Source organism: Anneissia japonica, unplaced genomic scaffold (genome assembly GCF_011630105.1).
Source record: "Anneissia japonica isolate Jap-2015-1 unplaced genomic scaffold, ASM1163010v1 scaffold211_len1577895_cov191, whole genome shotgun sequence".
Classification (NCBI taxonomy): Eukaryota; Metazoa; Echinodermata; class Crinoidea; order Comatulida; family Comatulidae; genus Anneissia; species Anneissia japonica.
This window is the reverse complement of record NW_022711099.1, coordinates 503,220-526,143: the sequence shown is the minus strand read 5'-3', so window position 1 is coordinate 526,143 and position 22,924 is coordinate 503,220. Positions and strand designations below refer to the sequence as shown.

General features: G+C 31.1%; 1 protein-coding gene across 5 annotated transcripts in view; it reads right to left on the bottom strand.

The window, feature by feature from the left end:
* Positions 1-22,924, bottom strand: part of LOC117107295 (retinoic acid receptor alpha-like) — a 103,758-nt gene that overhangs the window by 15,664 nt on the left and 65,170 nt on the right. For 3 of the 5 annotated variants that reach the window (XM_033248926.1, XM_033248927.1, XM_033248928.1), the window contains 3 exons: positions 10,706-10,911; positions 3,595-3,736; positions 1,884-2,038 (listed from right to left, as the gene is read on the bottom strand). In XM_033248926.1, the coding sequence (XP_033104817.1) occupies positions 1,884-2,038; positions 3,595-3,736; positions 10,706-10,911 (503 nt within the window). Of the gene's footprint in view, positions 1-1,883; positions 2,039-3,594; positions 3,737-10,705; positions 10,912-20,206; positions 20,326-22,924 lie in introns of those variants that run through there. The other 2 variants (XM_033248925.1, XM_033248929.1) reach the window with 2 other exon arrangements.

Below are 22,924 nucleotides of genomic sequence, written 5' to 3'. Positions count from 1 at the left end.
TGTATGAATCTTTGCTCTAAGTATATTTTTTATGTTTTTATCACTTATTTGAATTTAATGCATTATATAAATGTTTATTTTTATTAATGTTGGTATGAACAATTGTTGGTGGGGGGTATGCTGGTAGGGGATATTATTGATTAGGGAAATAACTGTTGGAAAGAGAAATTGTTACGGAAATTGCTGGTTGGAAAAATTGTTGGTAAAGAAAATTTTTATTAGAATTTTTGGTAGGAAAAATTGCTAATTGAAGGAAATCTAGGTAAGGAAAAATTGAGTGAAAAGAGAAAATTTGTGGGTAGACCCAACAAGTTCATCAACTTCAAATTAACATACGATTGGATATACAGATGTGTTTAGGTTAGTTTAGTCTAGTAAGATAAACTGTCTAGAATTAAGCAATATTGTAACAACCTGACGCTTTAAATTCACATCAATTTTATTACTCTACTACAACTTTGATGCAATGTTATGAATATAGGCAACTGATAAAAGGAAGATTGATTTTATATTTAGATTAAATGTACATCACACTAAACATTTTGACATTATCCTGTTCAAAAGAGCCAATACTCCACAATGTATATTATATTAATTGATGGCTAAAATATGACTAAATATTCATTCAATTCAAAACATCTTTTTAAGACAAAAATTAAGATTTAGAAATATTCCAACACCTTTTTAAACAAACATTTGAAGGTTTTGGATACAAAAAGTGTTGGTATCCACAAGTTTTTCTAATATTATTTAAAGTGAATAAAATGGTTTTGGTGTTAATTTTATTGAGTAAGGTGAAAATTTAGCAATATAATATTGAGGATAAACAACAGAACAAATAGAAACTATCCTTAATTATTTTTGCTCAACACATTTATTTTTAGGATATTTAAATGAGTATAAGGTTTAGAAATTTGTAAGTGAAAAGTGTACAGTAATGTACAGTATACAAAAGGTATTTTTGCACAAAACTTGAACTCCTTACTTGGACAATAGAGTTTTTTGTCTCCATCAACATTGTAATCACCATTACCATAAATTTACCCCCACCACTAACATTTACTACCATTACCAGCATAATAATAGCCACTACCACAACTAATAAAAACACCACTACACAGTTATCATTACCAATATATCAACATGGTTCATTACCATTAAATTATCTTTATTACCACCACCCATCATCACCACCACCACCCTCAGCACTAACATTATCACTATTATCATTGCTCCCATCATCAGAATAATCATTATCACTTCCACACCCTTGGCATCATCCCTATATCAATATTGCTACTTTTACCATCATAATAACCATGAATGATACCATCACCACCATAATGTTTAACATCACCATTTATCAACATGATCCACCATTAAAATCATCACCCATTCCATAACTACCCTATTAACATCAGCACCATCGTAATACCCACCATCACTGCCATATTACCACTACTAACGTCACAATCACAAATTACATCATCAATACATCACAAAAGCCACCACAACCGTAACATTCATTTAAATCCACTCCTGATGACTTATTGTAGCCTCTCATTTTTTAGAGATGCTCCACAAGAAAGCCCTGTCCAGACTATCAAATTTCATTTGACAAAAAACTATTGTATGCCCATATATAGTCAAGATGAGCCTAAATATATGATCACGGTATGATGTCATCATGACCATATTTAGGCATGTCACATGTTTTTGTCAAACCAAATTTGATAGTGTGGAAAGGGCTTTATGCACCACATTCTCACATTAGTAACAGTACTTAACATCAGTAAGTTCTCATTAATCACACTTGATGTCACATATGCTGTCATATGTCCTCTCATGACTGGCAGATAACAGCTAACTATACATTAACTTACCACACAGAATGTTTCTTTTGCAGGTTCCTCTTGGAAGGTATCCCGGTGGGCTTGTAGTACCTGTTGGATCACTTCCTCAATCTCCGCTGGAATCACTAGACTTTCTGATACTTCTTGCTTCACTTTTTTCTTTTTATTCCTGTCATTCCTAACACCTGGAATTGTAATCAAATCTGGTAAATTAGAAGTATTAATATCGATACTATGGGCCTGTTTCTACTGGAAATAAAAAATCGATTAAAAATCGCTTTTTTAAATAATCACTTTTTTTCTTGCAGTAGAAACAGAACCAGTTCGAAAGAAGCGATTAAAAAAAATTGATTAAAAACATGCAATGGATACCGTGTTTGAACGGCAAATAACCGATTTTGGCTGTGCACTTTTTATCAGCAAAACAAAAAGCGATTGAAATGTGACTATACAGTTTGGAAAACGTGTTGTATAAACAAAATGTTGACATAATTTCCGCCGCAAAAACCGACTTTCGTAAAAGCAAAAATGCATTTGTTGGCTGTCTGGTACTCATTAAAAAAGTAGTTAGAAAAAAAATCAATTTTTTTGTGTTTACCAGTAGAAACATGCCCTATGCCTATACCACTGATAAAAAAAAAACCTGGTGAAAGGTTAAAATGTTAGTGTCTCTATAAAATTGATGAACTTCAATATGAAATTAAATATTAAGAGCAGAGATCAGTAATCTCCAGATGTGAAAGGCAATTGATTAGTATCAAAATATAAATATTTCAAATACATCACTGTGGCTAAGAGTACTGTAGGACACTTGCCTTTGATGCTGATGACCCAAGTTCAATTGATTATTTATAATCCTAAAACTGGTAGCAAATATAAGGACTTTCTAAGTCATTTTTTTCAATCTGTAATTTATTGAAAGTCAATAACGTATATTGTTCTTTTAAATGAGCAATTCAGAAAGTTTTTTATTTAATTTTTTGAGGTGTTTTTCTTGATTTTTTAAGTGGCAGTAGTATTTTCGACCGCCAAGCTACTACTCTACTCAATTCATTTTGACTAATCATTCACATCTGAAATATAATACATATACAATTAACATTCTAATCAGAATGGATCAAACAGATTACTTTAATTATGCACATTTAATGAGAATAATAAAAATCACATATTCTGCGAAACACATGGGAGAAATATCATATTAATGCAATGAACCATGTTGTAGTGCTGTATACTCATGCGCATCTGAGTGATTTGATCTCGTATTAAAAAGTTCTTGTTATAGAGATTCGGATGTGTTAATTCCTGACATTTAAGGTTTGGAACTAACAGCACCGAATGTGCATAACTTGTTGGCACGTGGCTTTATCATTTCTCAACCACACTTGATAGAAGCTGCTGTAAGGCAATATATTGTCCATTTTGCATGCACATACTGTATGACATCAATACTCGCTATACCAAATACCAAATTTTAAAACTAACAAGAATAACAAAATGTATATACGTCATACAAAGGCATGCATATGTAAGCCTGGGAGTAGCATTTTATAGGAAAATCTATATTATTCAATTCATATATATCTCTAAAATTTAATATCACTTTTTACCCGCAATACATTTCATGATATTTGTAAATTATTATGAGGTTGTTCGATCTCATGAATACTTCTACACCCACAAGGCCTTGTAATACACATTATTGGGTAAAGTTTAATATTGACTTGGTTTTATCACTTACAGTCTTTTGACATTCCAACATCAAAACATTTTTGTAATCTACAATGTTGGCACCGGTTGCGAGTGACTTTGTTGATGACACATTTCTTGTCACGATGACATGTATAATGCATGTTCTTTTGAACACTTCTTCTGAAAAACCCCTGAAAATTAGGAGATAAACAAACAAAACTTAATCTGTAGAATTTGCAAATGAAAAGTTGATTTGCAACAAAAATTTTATTTTTCAATTACTGATAAAAAAAATTGAAAAGTTAACGAATTAGAAATAATTATAACAGTTATTTATAAATGATAACACATATTATAATCGCACGAGACCAAGACACTTGGTCACATGATAGCTTCATGACAGCTTGAGGAATATGGTGTGATGATGCCAAAATTTACCACAAAAACAACACAATTATGATATAGTTTAAGGACACTGTCTATATAGTTAGTTTCAACTTAATTTTATGGAAGTCGGTCATTTCTCTGTGGACCTTTGGAATGACTTACCAACCGAAACTCAAACTACTCAAAACACATCTTTTTAATTTATATTTTGCTTAAATTTAGGAATTTTTATTTCTAATGTAAAGCAAATTTAGGCTTTCAGGAAAGTACTGTACACTTAATCAAGATTGAACTATAATTATTATCATCATCATCATCATCAAATAAATAAAATTCAATATTATATGTTAACCAAGTAATTAGCTTTCAAGTAAAATTTTTAGAATGAGAAAACAAATTACAGATACTATATATGTATGTATGTAAATATATTTTTCCAATAAACTTTTAAATTATCTAGTATCGCAACTAGTTTTTACAATTTTTGGAATTTAAAAGTTGAACTTTAAATCAACATTCGGTCTGGTATATATTTGAATTTAATTATTTGGTTCATTAAAGTGAGCTACTCCAATGTTTTAATAAGATTTTTGAGAGGTTCTATGATAGACTATACATTTACTTTCAATTTTGAATGTTAAATCTTAAGAACAGACTACTCAGAAGTGACAGGAAATTTAATGATTAAAGAAAAAGATAAGAATCAAACTCAAACAAATTTGTAGAATTCCAAGATTGCTATTTTCAAATTCATCTGTATTCTATCTAGATTTTTTGTGTAGCTACATATTTTTTACTTGCTGATTTCAAACTTATTTTCTGTCATTTTCCCTCAGTGGACTGGCGACAGAAGGATCTCAGGATAGTTTCCGACACAAAGCAAACTAGAAAGAAACTAAGCTTCGCCAAGTACTAAAAAACCTATCTAAGAACTGAACAAGACTTTCATTCTCAATATAACATACTATAGCATTTAAAAACTCCTACAGTACCGACAAAGGCTTGTCCTTGGCGGAACATTATTCCTAAGAGTAATCCCGCAGGATTATGTTAATCCCAATCAATGCAAGGATATTGCTGAGCTTTTGGTCATAGGTTTAACTATGACCCATCTTCGAAAATGGTTCATGGCTTTTACAGAATCTCAACGATGACAGAAAAACCTTTACGGCCAGAGATTTCAAATTAAACAATGGAAACTTTATCAGATTTTCAAGATGATACAACAATATCATTGTGTTATTAAGACAACCTTGTATAAAGTCGTCTTGATCTGTGTTCTAGTTTTCTCATCACGTATTGCATTGTGCTTGAGAAATAATAAAATATTATTCTAAAATGTCTATTATGATAGAGTCTTATCTTAAACTGTGTTAAAAGATTCTAAAATGTTCTATTATGATAGAGTCCTATCTTAAACTGTGTTACAAGAGCAATCATCCTTTGTTAAAAGTAAATGTAAGGAATAAATACATTCATTCTGTAGTCTACAAAAATAAAAAAGATATAAAAATTGCCAATCTATATTTCTATTTCTTTTTAATTGTAGAAATTACTCAATGCTACAGCAGGCAATGCTGGTGTTATACTACTATTGTTTCTCTGGTATAATAAGCCCACATTCCTTGAACATGAAATTGGCCTGATTTTAGTGAATGTGACTATATTCAGAAAACTCTCCAACTTTATCAAGATTGTCAATAAAAACACAATTAATTTTCAAAACTACATGTCTGACTTAGGAAAAAAAAGCCAATCTTTTTTCTCTTTGATATTTTTCTTCACCAATTAACTGATACAATACTGTCGCAATTTATTGACTTATCCGAAAGAATAAAGAAAGATTAGTATTGTATTCTACAATTAACTGTAATATTAAAAACAATATGGTATTTACATTATCATAATTTACTTTATCAATCTCAGACCATGTGAAAAGACAGATTGTAATAATAATTTTAATATTTATTAAGTATTCTTACTTACACAGATGGTCACACAGTGCTATTAAAGAATACATAATTTTAAAAATGTGAGTTTTTGAGAGCAGTTTTAAACCTTTTCATTGCTGCATGTCATATCGTATTACTTTCTAAATCATTTTCTAGCTGGTTTGTGTTACTTAATTCAAGTGCTACTTTGTTAAGAAATAATTCTAAAAGCCCTGCTTTGATGAGTGCCGCAATTCAAAGATGCTACCAAATAAATAAACATCAACAGTGAGGAGTTCACTTCTTTTAACCTACTGTAACCCTCAGACATATAGCAGGGAGCTATGTAATGATGTACAGTGCTAATAAGACCTCTAGCATTGAGTACAGAAATTGTAATCAGTGGTGGTACTGGTATATAAGTTTTCTTTGTCTTTGGATCAGCATCATTATAATAATAATCCAGTTTTGAAGAAAAAGGACAAATCTATTAGATTTGGCCTTTTTATTCAAAACTGGATTGCAAAAGCCTTAAAGGCTTCTATCTGTTTCTGGTTGTTTTATTTATATTACGCTTTTATTACACCTTAACATTTACGGATCCAAAGTTAAGTACTGTAAATAATGATCTAATAAGTGCTATGGCGCTTTAGTGCAGTGCATATTTAAGAAAAAAAAAGGTTTTTTGAGTGTGGCACTTAAATTACAAATTTAGAGTGTTAAAATGGATATACAGGTAAAAAAAGCTGAAACATATACAACTTCCATCCTTATACTGTAGTTATGGAATAACATGATTAAACAAGACGACGTTAATACATTAAGACCTTAACAATATGCTATGGTACTGTACAATACGATTCAGCATAACAATAATGCAAGATCTCATGTACACTATGGAATGATAGCAAATAACACACAGACCCATACAATAATCCTGACTTTCAAATTGGAAGGTACTTTTGCCCTCTCTCTTCTCAAACAACAGGTTCATTTCAGCCATTGTATCTCTTTCTTTTTTATAAGCAAACTATTTCCCCAAATTATTTGCCCAGTGATGATTCATAGGCAAATATTAAACTAAAATATAAAATAATATTGCAGCAGCATTTATGTTCATCCTTAGAGAAAACGAAGAGTTCAAAAGTTTAGGAAAACCGTAATTGATAATAGAAACGTCAAATGACAGCAAGCCAACACTACATCCACCACAAGCAGAGTGTAGTAGTACACTTTGCATCATTCTAACAACAATTACACACAGGTCACCTAGAGTTCAACTAGAATTCAAAGACCTCAAATAGTACATTTCTGACTGCTATTTTCTGTGAATGTTTAATTCAAACCTATTAGTTTCATGATATACTGTATTTGGTCATGAACAATGTTTCACTGATTAAGTAGTTTACAATAGATGCAAGTAATACATAAGCATTTTATTAGATATGAACATGATTTAATGTATTTCCTGATGGGTGCTTTCCATTAACCTAAACCAACTCCTTATAGCCAACTGCATACTGAACCGAAACAGCTCATCATCTGATGATTTTACTTCAAGTCTCCTTCCAATTGCTCACTAGTCACCCTCCCTATTTTTCAAAAGTCCCTTCTACTTCCCTTGTTACGTTCCCTCTGTATTCCTTACAGTCCTCATTCTCATCCTCATTAAAATGCTTTTTTTCCTCTGAAGTCCTCTCCCGATTCTTCACAATGTGCCAATCAACACTCCTCAAAGTCTCTCTCTCCATTCTTTGCAATCCCTCCCAATTCGTCAGAGAAAGTTTGTGATGAAAATGATGGTGGTGGTGATGATGATGATAATGCAACAAGGATGATGAGACACTAATAGTACAGTTGTAGAGATGATTAAATTAATGGTGATGATAATGATGTTCTAATTATCATAATGATGTGACACAAGATACCAGAAATTGTATTTGTCTTCATAAAAAAACATACAAAGAAATTATAATTGATGTAATGATAAAGATGATGACGATAATGTGATAAATAATAATAATAATAATATTTATTTGGAATTTCAAGATTAAATGTATACTGTAAATTTGCCGAGAAAGAGAATCAGCAATTAGCCTGAAACAAATTTGTGACAATGATAATATGATACTGTCAATGATGATGATGATGTGATGAAGGTGATGAAGGGGATGATAATAATGATAGTGATGTAATGACAGAAACACAGGCTCAAATATATTTTCTAAATTGGAATTGAGGAATCGAATATTAAAGATGATGAATTTTAGGGAATAGTACCAAAAATTTTCCTAGTCAACCTACATTATTTTACTTTATTTTATTTTACATTCATATTTTATATTTATATTTTATATTTATACTTTATATTTATATTTTATATTTATATTTTATATTTATACTTTACATTTATATTTTCTATTTATATTTTCTATTTATATTTTCTATTTATATTTTCTATTTTATTTTATAATATTTCAATTAAATTCTCTGTTTACATTTAAATATTTGTTTACAAATATTAATATCCAACTTAGACATCTGCGACGGCAATGATTACTAATGCAGACGTATGTACGACGACCCTGGATATGCTGACACCGAAATAGACCTATTCATTTTTTTGTTTTTGTTTTATGTATACCTTCATGGAAGCCTAAAATCTTTCCATATTATTTGCATTTTAAAACATAACATATTTTTTAATTAAGTTTGAGTACAATTGTGTAAATAAATGTTTGCGCTAATATTTTGGCCATGTAGATAATTAGTGCAGGTGTTAAAAGTATATTACACGATACGATTGACGCCAAATTCAACAATACCTTATTATCCAATTTGATACGTAAAGTAATTAAATATTATTACATATTAAAGTTCAGTTGCTTTTGATGATGCTGTTGGTATTAATTTAAACAGGGCAACCACCGATTAACACAGAACAGTTTAATGATGGTGTGTGTGGTAAACCACCAACACAGCTAAAATGAATTGCATGAACTTTAGAAGAATTAAAATAGCAATATCATTACATCCCTCATTACATACATACAAGCTACTTATTCAAACCATACCAAGAAAAGCCTGGTACGTGAAATTGGGATTAAAGTAGAGAATGGGCTTATAACTGGGCCTATACGCAAGGAACTACAGTACAATGTTACAATGTACTATCTGTACTGTCAAAGTCCAAAACTGACCAATTTATAGAATACAGTAGGGCTAGGATTACGTGCTTGTGTTCCGCAGACATGTCGTACGGCAAAATTTAATGCACATACGCTTAAACAGTCCTTTTGTGGGCCTTAGCAACAATATCCAAGGAGTGTGTCTACATGGAAAAGGTCCATTAAGTTTTACTTTCATGTCCTGTGTCTACATTCTGAAAGCATTAAAACTGGGTTCATGCACTTTAAGGGCGAGTTTCAATGAAACGATTCTGAGAAATCAACTTCGTCATAGGAACATCGTATACAATACTAAATAAAGTAAATATCTCTAGACATCTCAATTGGCTGTAAATTATTCATGATGGATGTCTGGATACTGTTGACAAGTTTTGGATTCTAAAAATAAGTTTTGGAATTTGTAACAAGATTTTTGAGGATAAAATGTGACAAAAATTAATACTAAGAATTCCAATCTCAAAATGAATGATTTATTTATGGATTATGGAATACTTGGATAAAAGAATACAGAAAATGGATGGATGATAGGTGGATTGATAAAAGATGAATGGATGGATGGAATGATAGATGGATAGATAAAGAATGACTGACTAAATGAAATAGCATAGATAAATGAACACCAAAATGATATATGTATGGACGGCTAAATGAATGTACTTAGTTGAATGAATTTAAAAACATATTAAAGCATTAATGCATAAATAAAAAAAATGGATGAGTAAACCAAAGAATAAATAAATGAATGGGTAAATAAAAGAATGATGAATAAATGAATGGAGAATGAACAAATTAATAGATGGATTAATGAATAAATGAATACATGAATTGAAAGTTGGGTGAAAAAAATGAATGAATGAAGAATGATGTACAAATTAATTGATTGATTAATGGACGGATAGACTGATGGATGAAGACATGCTATAGAAACCGTAGTTAACACAGGCATTCTCCCACATTAGCCTGACCATAGTCTGGGCTAAGAAAAGAAATTTTATTGAAGAAACCTTTAGATGACCAGAATCATTTTTCTCAAATAATACTATGTTCAAAATAAAAAAGGTGGTCGTCATCTACTTTAAAATAAAAAGTACAACCTCGCCTCAAGAAAGTGGCTGTGATGAATTATTTGACTTGGAAGAAGTTTGACTACGGTAACGCAATGTAAATTTTAATTTGTGTTAGAAAAATGTATTCACTCTTACAAACTAATATCATAACCAGTAGAGAAAAACCAATGTTCCACATTATTTTAACTGACATACGCACATAGCCGAAAGGTTATTATTTAATAAAGTATATGATATAGAAAATTTGCATTGAAATGTCAAATTTTATGTAGGCTTGATTTCTCTGGTAGGTAGGATTCAACCTGTGGCTAGACAACTGGTGGGAGGATGGGGAAAATAGTTGATGGGCTGATAGTCTAATGAATATTCATAAAAATGGATGAATAATAAATCATGCAACATAGCTTATTTGCAATGAAATGTCAATTTACGCACTGAGGCCTGATTTCACTGGTGGGTAGATTCAGCCTGTGGCTGGACAACTGGTGTGGGAGGACAGAAGAGAGGGGAGGTGATAGTCGACAGGCTCATAGTCTAATGAATATTCATAGAAATGGATGAATAATAAATCATGCAACGTAGCTTACCTTACAACCTTCACAAGCACTAACGCCATAATGATAGCCAGATGACTTATCTTGACATACAAAACATGGCTTATAAACTCTAGGGGGTGGGGGCGATTCTGCTCTACTTTGTTGTGGGGGGATGGGCATCATCGGTTGCATTGATTGTTGAGCCATCTGCTGCGCTACATCTATAGGCATCGTGTATGGATCCAAGTACCCGGACACTGGAAATGATAACAAAAATTTAATTCAAAATATTTCATCAATAAATTTGGATTTGATATGACAATGACATCATAATGCCCTTATGTGGGAGTAATAGAGTATGACACCATTATGCCCATATATGGTCATATCACCATTCCCTATGGATGTGATATGACATTGTTACAAACATTGTAACTGCACTTGTTGGAGGAAAAAAACTGTTTACAGCAATTAAATTTGCTTTTTTTTTTATCCTTTCGCCGACAAGGGTGTTGTCCTGTCTTTTTTTGTCCTTGTATTGTTGTTTTAACTGGCGAAATAAATGAAATGAAATTAAATGGTCAAATTACAAACAAAAATTGAATATAATAGTACTAGATAGAGAGAGATACGGTATGGTAAGATTTTTAAAGTGTCAATCCATTTTGAAATGTTTCATTATCATCTTCTGAATGTGAGACATTCAGAAGATGATAATGGGGGAAAGCAGCTGGTACTGTAGACTGGCGTCCAATGTCCAAAAGAATACAAACGTACAGGAGCATAGAGAACAGCTTAGCTCAGTCGGCTAATCTGCTGGTAACCACCTTGTGTGCGCTGAACCGTGAGATCCCTAGGCCACCAGTTCAATTCCCATCACTGCCTCTCCTTGTGTTTCAGCTGGAGGGCTGGAATATAAGTTACAATAGCGCACCGTCTTTCAGATGAGACGTTTAACCTGTTGGTCCTGTGTACATTTATGGGCTACATGCACGTTTGGACACAGTAGGGGATTGTCTCTCAGTGTACTGCCCAATCACCACTAGAAGAACCTCACTAGAAATATGTCTTCTAGACTTTCGTGGGCTATACAATCAAAGATTCAAGATAACCAACACTTCAGAATAGACCATATCAGTAGCATTAAAGAATATGTTATGAAAATGTAATGACAATGATACTACCACTACTTTGCACACATGCTAGGAGCTTAGCGATCATAAACCAATGTCGGGGACAACTACGATAAAGTGAAGACGATGGGCATGACTAATAATAGAAGTGATAATGATGAAAACTATGATATAACGATGATATATGATAATTTCACTTCATTTAATTGTCTGAAAGGATAAATATAATAGAAATAATAGAACAATAACAATATATATGGTACAGCAACAGAAAGTTAAAACATGTCACAGGGAACCCTAAAAGTGAACTAAATCAAAAGACAAATGTACAGTATATAACATAACACATAATATAAAATATGAAGAAAGTAGGTAGTCACTTAAAATATTTTAAAAACTGGAGCAAAAATGTATACATGATGGTGATAATGACGAATATTTATATTTACTTTAATCTGGAAAATCTGTTCTTATAAATTAAGTCCATTATGAAAATTTGCACAAATGGATAGTAAGAATTCATTGTGTAATGGGAATGTCTATTATATTAAGAGGGATGTTTATATAAAATCATTGTGTGACATGTAGTCAATTTTCACATTAAATAAGAACAGGTTATAAAGTGTAAAATAACAGTGTTTAGCATACTTAACTATCATTTAAACCTAATATAACCATTACAGAGAAAATGAAGAAAAATGCTAATGCAATTTAATCAAACAAATCCTTGGAAAATGCTAATGAGATTCATAAATGAGATACACTCATTGCATGTAATAATCGACCTGAATACAATTTACAATATGTTAATGGTATCATGGTTCCAGACAATCTGGTTTTCTAACATCAAAATGATAATCATACTTCCATCTATTAAAATCACATTATTATATAATTGATAAAAGATATACTAACTATTATTTCATTGTAATTAACCAAGATTAAAATATAATTATATTTATCACATTACCTGTATTGATCTATCAGTCAATAACACATCATGGTACATTTAATTTTTTTAACGTATGATTTAAAAATGTAACTTATTCCAATTATCAAATATTTTTATTGGAAATAAACCATTGTTGAACTATTTACTATCATACATATCTATATATATATTATATCTATAGATATTATATATATATATATATATATATTATTATATATATATATATATATCATATCTGTAACCTAGAGCCTTATTTGTTTATTTTTTTTAAATTATATATTTTTTATATTTTATCCTTGTATCATTTTATATTTTAAAGATGAATAAAGGATATAATGATATACATTAACGTATAGTACAGTAATACTATTTTATTTTCAAATAGTGTGGTAAGATAGTAACATTATTATAGTAACATTGGGAATCATTTGAGTCAAAAACCTAAACACTAGTAATACACTTCATAATCAATTCATATGTTAACAATAATTAAATTTCTTCATTTTACAAATGACAAAATGCCAGCACAGATTGGTGATTTCAACATGGGATTCCTCATTTAAAAGTCAATTTCAAAATAGAGAATTTTTAATGTGTTGTTTCTTAAACGCTTAACCACCAGTTCTCTGTGTTTCAGGTTTTTTTATGGAATCCGATAGATGGGGTAATTACTGACAAATTCTAACAATTTGAACATTATATTCAGTCTGGACCCTAAGTAATTCACTATTTCTTTGTTTACATTGAGCATAGCGATAGTGACGTAACTTTCACGAAATCGCGATTATCTCAGCTTCATTGTGTGAAATTGCGTAAATCTACAAAAGTGAGTCATTTTCATTTTACTGTTACGGGTCACAGATTGTAATTAGAATAAAGTATTTGGTACCATTGTAGAGCTAAGATGCTGTCTCTTATACACATCTAGATGTGTATAAGAGACAGATGTGATCCACAACGAATGTAGGACGAATGTTTTATGTGAATTGCAAGGATTTCTGTTGCCAGGCATGTTAACTAACTCTATACTAACAATGGGGATGATACCATATGCAAAACCTTATGCCTACTGTATTATAAGCAATATATTAAAATGATTAAGCTATGAATTACAGTATAGAGATGAAAACATTCATATGATGCAATCAAAAGAGAAATTTACTTTCCAGCTGGTTTTCTAAGATAAGATATAAAGAACTTTATTGCTCAATAACGGAAACTGAATGTTCGCATTTCATGCAATGTCAACATACATTGCACTCAAGAAAAATGAGGTGAGGAAATTTCAATACAGTACATCATATCGCATATTTTTATATCTTATTTTATACTTTGTCTATTATTACAGCAAATATTGTGCAACAGAGAGCAGTTTAGCAAATAATATTTGGAAACAAAATAGGTGGGTTCAAAAATAAATTACAAAATTTCACTTAACGTTAATTTTTTTCTGTATAATAAATATAACCAGAAATCTTTCACACGTGACTAATATGTACAATTAAGTAATTTAATTAATTCCAGCCAATTAGTATTGTCATTCATTCTGTAAAGCAATTTATACTGTACACTATTAATTCAGAAATTATTAAAAAATAAATATGAAAATGTAAAAAATGATAATGTACAAGGATGTTTAAAATACATTTTTCAGTTTAAATTTTAGTACAGATTATGCTTGCATAATAATATAAACTGTATTTTATTTATTTTTATTACATTTTGATACCCAACAAACAGCAAATTTGTCACTTACAGAAGGGTAAAATATATATAAAAAATATAAAGGGAGCATTCGTGAAAACTGGTGTAGGCACTATATAAAATGAACTCTCCCCTTGCACTAAGTATTATGAGGTATTGCATAAAACAACTTTTTAACAATGTTTCATGAGATGAAATCAATTAATGTGAATTAAATTATTAATCTACATATAATTTTATTTAACATAATTCTCTACAACATCACTTTGATTGAATGGTTTAAAGGGAATTCGGAAGTATAGGGATAGAAATTGCTTTAGTAGTAAGAATTTATGCAATTGCCGCACCTATAAAAAATAACACAACTACACAGATTTTAGAAAAGTAGTGAATTCCATTGCATAAATAAATTATTCAAATAAAACCAACTAGAAAAATAAATCTTATGAATCAATATAACTCTCAGCAACATATTTTTTAATTTAAAAAAATACTATACACAAATCATGAAAACTCTGAAATGTCTAGAATTGATGTAAGAATGTACAAACTCAGCACAGACGCCCATCAAAATACTTCATCAGACTGAATTCTAAATTCTGAACAACTACTAGTATAATTTTTTCATATGAAAGGTGTTAACAGTTTTTTTGAAAATTTGCATGAGTATCCACATTGACATTTGTCTGATTTCTTTTTTTCTCCAAGATTCTATTTAAATTAAATTCACAGATTAATTTAAATTGATTCTTACAAAAATGCCAGCACAGATTGGTGATTTCAACATGGGATTCCTCATTTAAAAGTCAATTTCAAAATAGAGAATTTTTAATGTGTTGTTTCTTAAACGCTTAACCACCAGTTCTCTGTGTTTCAGGTTTTTCTATGGAATCTGATAGATGGGGTAATTACTGACAAATTCTAACAATTTGAACATTATATTCAGTCTGGACCCTAAGTAACTCACTATTTCTTTGTTTACATTGAACATAGCGGTAGTGACGTAAATTTCACGAAATTGCGATTATCTCAGCTTCATTGTGCGAAGTTACGTAAATCTACAAAAGCGAGTCATTTTCATTTTACTGTTACGGGTCATAGATTGTAATTAGAATAAAGTATTTGGTACGATTGTAGAGCTAAGATGTTTGTAGTTTTGTAGTATTCAGTACATGTCAATCTGATCACCTACACACTCTAAACAAGCTTTGGAAAAGTGTTAAAATTCGCTAAAATATCTGGTGGTGGCTGATACTGTTTTTTCAAACACTGGCAGACAGAGTGGTTATTGGAGGGAAACCTGTATAATTTTTGTTTGACCGTGTGTTATTTTGACAAAATTTACACTTTTTCTCAAATTTAAATACTATGGCTTTCATCGATATTACAGCATACAGTACTTCTTGCTATATAAAATCTGATAACAGGAAGAATATACAGTACCTTCAAATCCATCTGTACTGATCTTTAACAGTACAGTACAGATGACGCATACATTCCATGTGACATTTTGAGCTGCCAAATGACACTCATACGTGTATACGTGCATACTCATGCATATTTATATAATGCCAATTTTAATAGAACAAGATGCATATAAAAGGGATATGGGATGGTTGAAATTTTGCATAAATAGGAATATTTATTTACTTTTTTTTATTTAATTGGTATAAAATACTCAAAATGCAACTAAGGTTAAAACACTTTTAAGTTTCCAATATAAACAAATACAATAAAACATTAAACACCACATTAATAAACACAAAATTTTAGGCCTATCACTTAATGATCATACAAGTAATTTGGATTCTAATATGGAATTATCAAAAACAAATTAGATTACACATAAATGAAATATAAATATAAATACATACAAGTCTGAAAAAAAAAATTATTACTTATTAATTATTTAAATATATGTATTGAAAAATAACTTATTCATTCTGATATTATAATATACTGCATGCAATTCATTATAATTAAAAATATACTGTAAATATAAATGAAGAATACTTTTAGTGGCATTATTAGGTCATACTTATGACCTAATAATTCACCAATGAGTTGAGTCATGCAGATTGGATGCTTGAGATTTTTGTTGCTTTTGAATAATAATTTGAATATTTAAATATATAATTAAATTACCACATATATATTAGTGAATACACATGAAAGTACTAATAATTTAATTATTAATAAATATTCTGCAATATGGATTCTACTTTGACTCTTTTGTACACAAATACATTATTAAATATAGTTAATACAGATACTAAATACTCTAAATTATGAAATATATATTAACTATTATAGTAGCATAATATTTAATAAATGTTATAGAAATATTAAATGATAAAAATAATGAAAATTTTGAAAATAAATAAATACATATTATTAAAAACAGTAATCTTTAATGCAATAAGTGTCATGATGAATAAACGACAGTAAAGCTTGCGTTACAACGTTAATAAGCTGTCATGATTCAGCCTATATTAACCCAAATATATATCATCTATAGTTACAGGCCATTGACTTTTAATGTATCATGCATTATTAACCTAAAGGGTACATTGCAGTAAACACATAGCCTATAATGATGTGATAAACATTACCATTCCTGGAAAAGGTGAATATACGCAAAAAACCTCAACAGAACTAGCTTAGATCATATTTAGTAGCTTCTTGGTTTATTCTTAGCACATCATTCACTTATTTAAATACTGTAGGTGTTCATTTAATAAAATATATTGATGGCAATGAATTTCTGAGGAGATATTTAAATGGTTTCTTGCACTATTCCACATAACAAATTATCCAAATAAGCAAAAGTAACAGTGAAGTACCATATTTACTAGAATAAACACCTCCGTGTGTTTATTGGCAAAGAGGGTATTTGAGGGGGCGTGTATTCGAGGGAGGTGTTTATTTGAGGGAGGTATTTATTTTTTTGCTGTAAAGTGGATACGTATACTCAAATAAATGCCTTTTAAATTTCGCTGTAAATGTGGAACAAAACATCACCGCCAAAATGTGTTATTGTGTGAACATAAAAAATTTTTTGATTACAACAGGTGGTAGCTGTCAGGAGTAGAACATTAATAGAGTGTTCAGAATGATCTTGCTTCCATTATATTTGTTTACCTCAGAGGGTATTTATTTGAGGGAGGTGTTTATTCCAATTGAAGCTCTAGAAAAGGTGTTTATTTGAGGGGGACGTTAATTAAAAGAGCATTTATTTGAATAAATACGCAACTCATTTGTCCTACTGTATGATGCTAGTTGATAACATAAGTGAAAAATTTAAGCTGGGCCTTCCTACTAGAGCCACATTGCAGAACCGCACAGGTGAGTAAATTGGGCAGTTCACAGATAGACAATTCATTATTCTTTCCCAGAGTGTACTACAATCATTAACATGCACAATGGTTATCTTACACGACCTAATTATACGTCTCTTCGGAAAGATGGTACACCTTAACCACTCTTTTACACACCAAGCCAACTAACTTACAACCAGGTCTACAACAATCTTCATAGTTCAATGTACAAAAAGTTGTTACCACTAGATTTAACTAGGTTATTCTGCTCTCTTAATAATTAATATTAACAAAATAATATTGAAGTTGAAGTTTACTTGAAATCTATTGTAATTTTGCTGGTACTGAATTTATTCTGGTTCTCATATTTATAGTTATAGTACTTGTTTATAAGAAACTATTAAATTTTCTATTAACTGTAACTCTAGGCACTGCTTGAAAGTTCACAAACATGGTTATAAATCTCTCAGATTTGAACTTACTCATACTTTAACTTTAGCCAAGTCTTGCTCATATTGTCATAATATAAATTGCTCATATTGGCAACATGATCATACCTGGACTCATACTGTAATACCATATTACTAACACACCACTTTTATAGTATCTTTATTACACCATTCAAAGTCTTGATAGGAATTCTCCATCCTTCATTTGTTGAAGGTTAAAATATACATATAGCACATATTGACTACCCTTCATTAGAAATTCAGATCACCTCTTCAATCAAACTTCTCTCGCCACTGCTCCTCATGCTCTACTTCACTACACAACATTACATTATTCTTGCCATTACTGTTTTTCATAATAATGTTCCTTTAAACCTCTGGTCAATCAGCTTTCTAGCTGTACCCAAATCTTCCTTGCCATCTGGCTCATGCTCCCACCAAAATCACTCTAAAGGCATTAAAGCAGCTCTAAATGTTTTCATGTTAACTTTTGAACTGCTATTTCAAGAAAACGTCCATGTTAATTAATAATTGAATACTTAATAATTAACTATAACTTATTTATGTTGTATAGATAAAAGTCCTTGACAGCTCAAGCAGGAATAAATTCATTGAATCTTTAATCCTATATAATTTGCTCATATCATAACTTGCTTACTACCATTTACAGTAACTTGCTCATGCTCTGTAAGTTATACCAGCTCATTAATTTAGTGCAACTTTCTCATATTGTAATTTGCTTACTACAACAGAAACCTGTTCATACTACCATATTACAACTTGCTCATATTGCAACTTGTGAATTTTACTAAAAATTGCTCATTCTTACCCACTGTACCTGCAAAAAACTTACAGTATCTCCTGCTACAGTAAATTGCTCATTTGTGTTATACTTTCTCATTCCACTACTCAACTTATTATAAGTTCAGTTACATATTATAATGTAACCAGATCCATACTATAACTTTCTGTTACTGTAACTTGGTCATTCTTACCTTCAAAACTTGCACATTCTGTACTACCATACTATACTCTGCTCATTCTACAACTTGCTCAATGCACAAACTGTAACTTTCTCATACTTCAACTTGCTGTTAATGCAACTTGCAGTACTTTCATTTCATAAGTTGCTGATGTACTTTAACTTTTACCACTTTACATACAACTTGCTCATTCAACAACAATAATATGTAATAAAGGCAACCATTTGCTCATTTTCCATTAAATTATTATATTCACATTTTACTATATGAGTGTACTCTCTAATTTGTATTTGTGATGTTACACTAGATCAATTGGGTTATTCTAATCTCTTAATTATTATACTAAATTGAAATTAAAGTATACTTGAAGTATATTGCAAATTTACTAGTACCGAGTCTATTCTGGTTTCCATACTGTATTTCTAGATATTACAGTACTCATTTTTCAAGAAACTATTACATTATCTGATGCACTGTAACTCATAATTGGGTAGAACATTCAAAACCTTTCCTAGATTGCAACTTGCTCATATCTTAATAAGCTATAATCTGCTCGTTCTTATCTACAACTGGCTCATACTACCAAACTACAATCTGCTTAAATTCTACCATTTGCTCATTCATAAACTACAACTTTCTCATACTTGCTGATATTGCAAATTGCTCAATCAACCACAACAACTAGGCATAGTTCACAATTTGCTCATTTACCATGTATTTAACCTACAGGTAATAATTATTATTAACATCTACATATATTATACTATGTAGTGTACCCTCTAATTTGTATTTGTCCACAAAGATAATGTGTGAACCAGCATAGTGCATATTCTTCTTCACTGCATCCTACTTTACTGGTTCAGTACTTTTAATTCAATCTATCACATCAACCACATAATCTTATCTTTCTCATCACCTTTCAGGGTGATTGCATGCCTAAGGTCACGCCAAACAGAACCAAAAAAAGTCTCATCAAAGGATCAATATAATGCAATGTACACAACTGAAACTTACATGAATGATGTACTACAGTTGAAGGAGAATTCGACGGAGCAAGCCTGTTGTTGAACACCATTTTAACTTTCAAATATATGCAAAAATATAATGCCTTTGTCAACTTATTCAAAATTCAGCAAGGTTTTTACAGAAAATGTTTGTCAAAAGTCAATAGTTGAGGCTATTCTATCTATATATGAGATGAAATAAAATTAACAAGGTTAATCCGGAACGTAATGGTACTTCCGCTAGCAGTCTGAAATCATTAGAGAGAAGTTATGAGCCAAACCAGCTGTCATAGGTCAGCAATTCAGCACATTAGAAAAAGTAAAGATAAACTGTAATTCCATGTTATAAGGCCACCAGAGCACAATTGGGCCAATTTTGGGTGTGGGCCTATACCTGCATGGAATCCCCTTTTGAATCATATGGCATTTTTTGGCACTATGGTCCTGTTTCTACTGAAAAGAAATAATCAATTAAATATCGCTTTTCGAAAAATCGCTTTTATTCTCGCAGTTTAAACGGCAAATAACCAATTTTGGCTGTGCACCTTTTAGCTGCAACACAAAAAAGTGATTATCAGGTGAAATGTGACCTCCAGGACAATCACTGCAAAGACTAGATCGTATTAGGTGCCAACTTTCAAAAAAATTTGAAAATCCGTTCATGTTCTAGGCCTACAAGCTAAAAACGTCAACAAACATGTGGAGCGACAAATTCGTTTTGTAATTATTTTGTGGGGGGATATTCTCGCCCCACACCGTATCTTACTCCTCGTCATCACGACAGGAATGAGAAAGATACTATCCTATACAGTTATAGGAAAACAACGTGTTGTATAAACAAAATGGTGACGTATGTAATTTCCGTCACAAAAACAGATTTTCGAAAAATCAAAAATGTAGTTGCAACGCGAGCAGGCTGTCTGTTAAAAAGCGGTTTGATTATTTTGTGTTTATCAGTAGAAACACACCCATTATGCCTAATTTTTCTAATATTTGTAAAAGTCAAACCTTGGACTTTTCCCTGAGTGAAGGCTGGTACATAAAATTGGGCATAAGTAGGGTGTGGGCTTGTACCCGAGGTAGGCTATTAATACCTAAGGAACTATGGAAGTTGGATAAATCTACTACAACCCCTACCTTTTTTCCATTCCATGTCCATAGCATTGTATCTGGCCACTTAACAAAATGGTCAAACAATTACTCATTCACTAAATGTATTGTACTGTACTCAAATACTAATTCTACTACTCAGATGATAAAATGCTGTCTGTAACCCTTTTGTCAAACTGCATACAATATTTCTAGTTGGTTATGACCTAATATTAACATTTAACTGATCAGCCATGAACTGACACAACCTTACAAAATAATAATGGTCAACCATTGGTTGTGTATATTGTCTACTGAACCATAGTGTTTGTGTATTTTCTAAGTTATTTTCTAAATAATTAAAGGGACGTTATTTCCATTCTAGCCCCTGGCAACAAAAACCCTAGTTACACCCCTACGACTATCTTTAGGTATAGAGATCACTAAAGCAGACTCCTAATAGATACTCTAAAGCTAATTGTTATACATAATTATCAGCCTTCAAAGTACAATTTATGTATTAAGGTACATTATTATCACTATTAAGCTACATTCACATCAAGCCCGGATCCGGTCCGGAGCCCGGACAACAAATTGTGAGTTGCTACATTTTTTTTAACGCTGCGTTCACATCGCGCACTGAACACGGTTGTTCGGGTTAAGTATGCGTGCGTTCGATTGGTTCGAACCAACCAAGCTTGTTGCTGATTGGTCCAAGAAAAAACAACGTACGATTTCAGGATACAAATGGCTCTCAGATCCATTAGTATAGATCCGGAGTACAGATTGAAAATCGTACGAATTTGATGTGAACGGTCCTATTCTTTACCACTGAACCCATTTTTCACAATTTTTTCTCCGGAATCCGGGCTTGAGGTGAACGTAGCTTTAAAATGAGGAAAATTATGTAAAGCGTCATAATTTTGAATTCTGTAGGTACAGTACCCTAAAACTATCTTATTGTGGTACCCACGCCAGGTAGCGTGTCCATATATTAAATGCAGAAGATTCTCAGTACAGTATTACACCGTATATTTTCGCATATAAACAAGGCATAAAATAGCAAATTACTATTGAAAAACAGGTCGTCTTTATATGCACAATGCATACAATTTTTTTATTTTTAAAACTTGTTCGTTTTATGTGCTTATCCACCATAACATGCAAATTTACTACTGAAACAAAGCTACCAACCGTTAGTATGATCTGAATGATTTTAAATGTGGGGAAATAAAATTTTGATGAACATATAAAAGCCCATAAAATGGTATTACATATTTGGAAGATTAGCCTTACATTTGGCTCCATTTTCAGCTTGCCAGTAGCAAGACCATAACAAGCAGCAAAGTAGGAATTTTGACAGTGAAACATGGGGGTCGTCTTATATGCCCAACATACAAAAATCATGCAAAAATTATTTTTTTAATTCTTTGCTTTGACTATCCAATGTTTTCTGATTTTCTTCCCACATATTTCCCCTCACCGTATAGCTAAAATGTAAAATTCATTAAGTACTACGCCTACTGAGTGCAACCTTGCCTCCTGTAGAAATAATAAACTACAGTTGTCTTTCAAACACATGAGTTATGTGTAGGCATATACAAAAAGAGTTATTAGTTTATGCTATGAAAGGAAACAA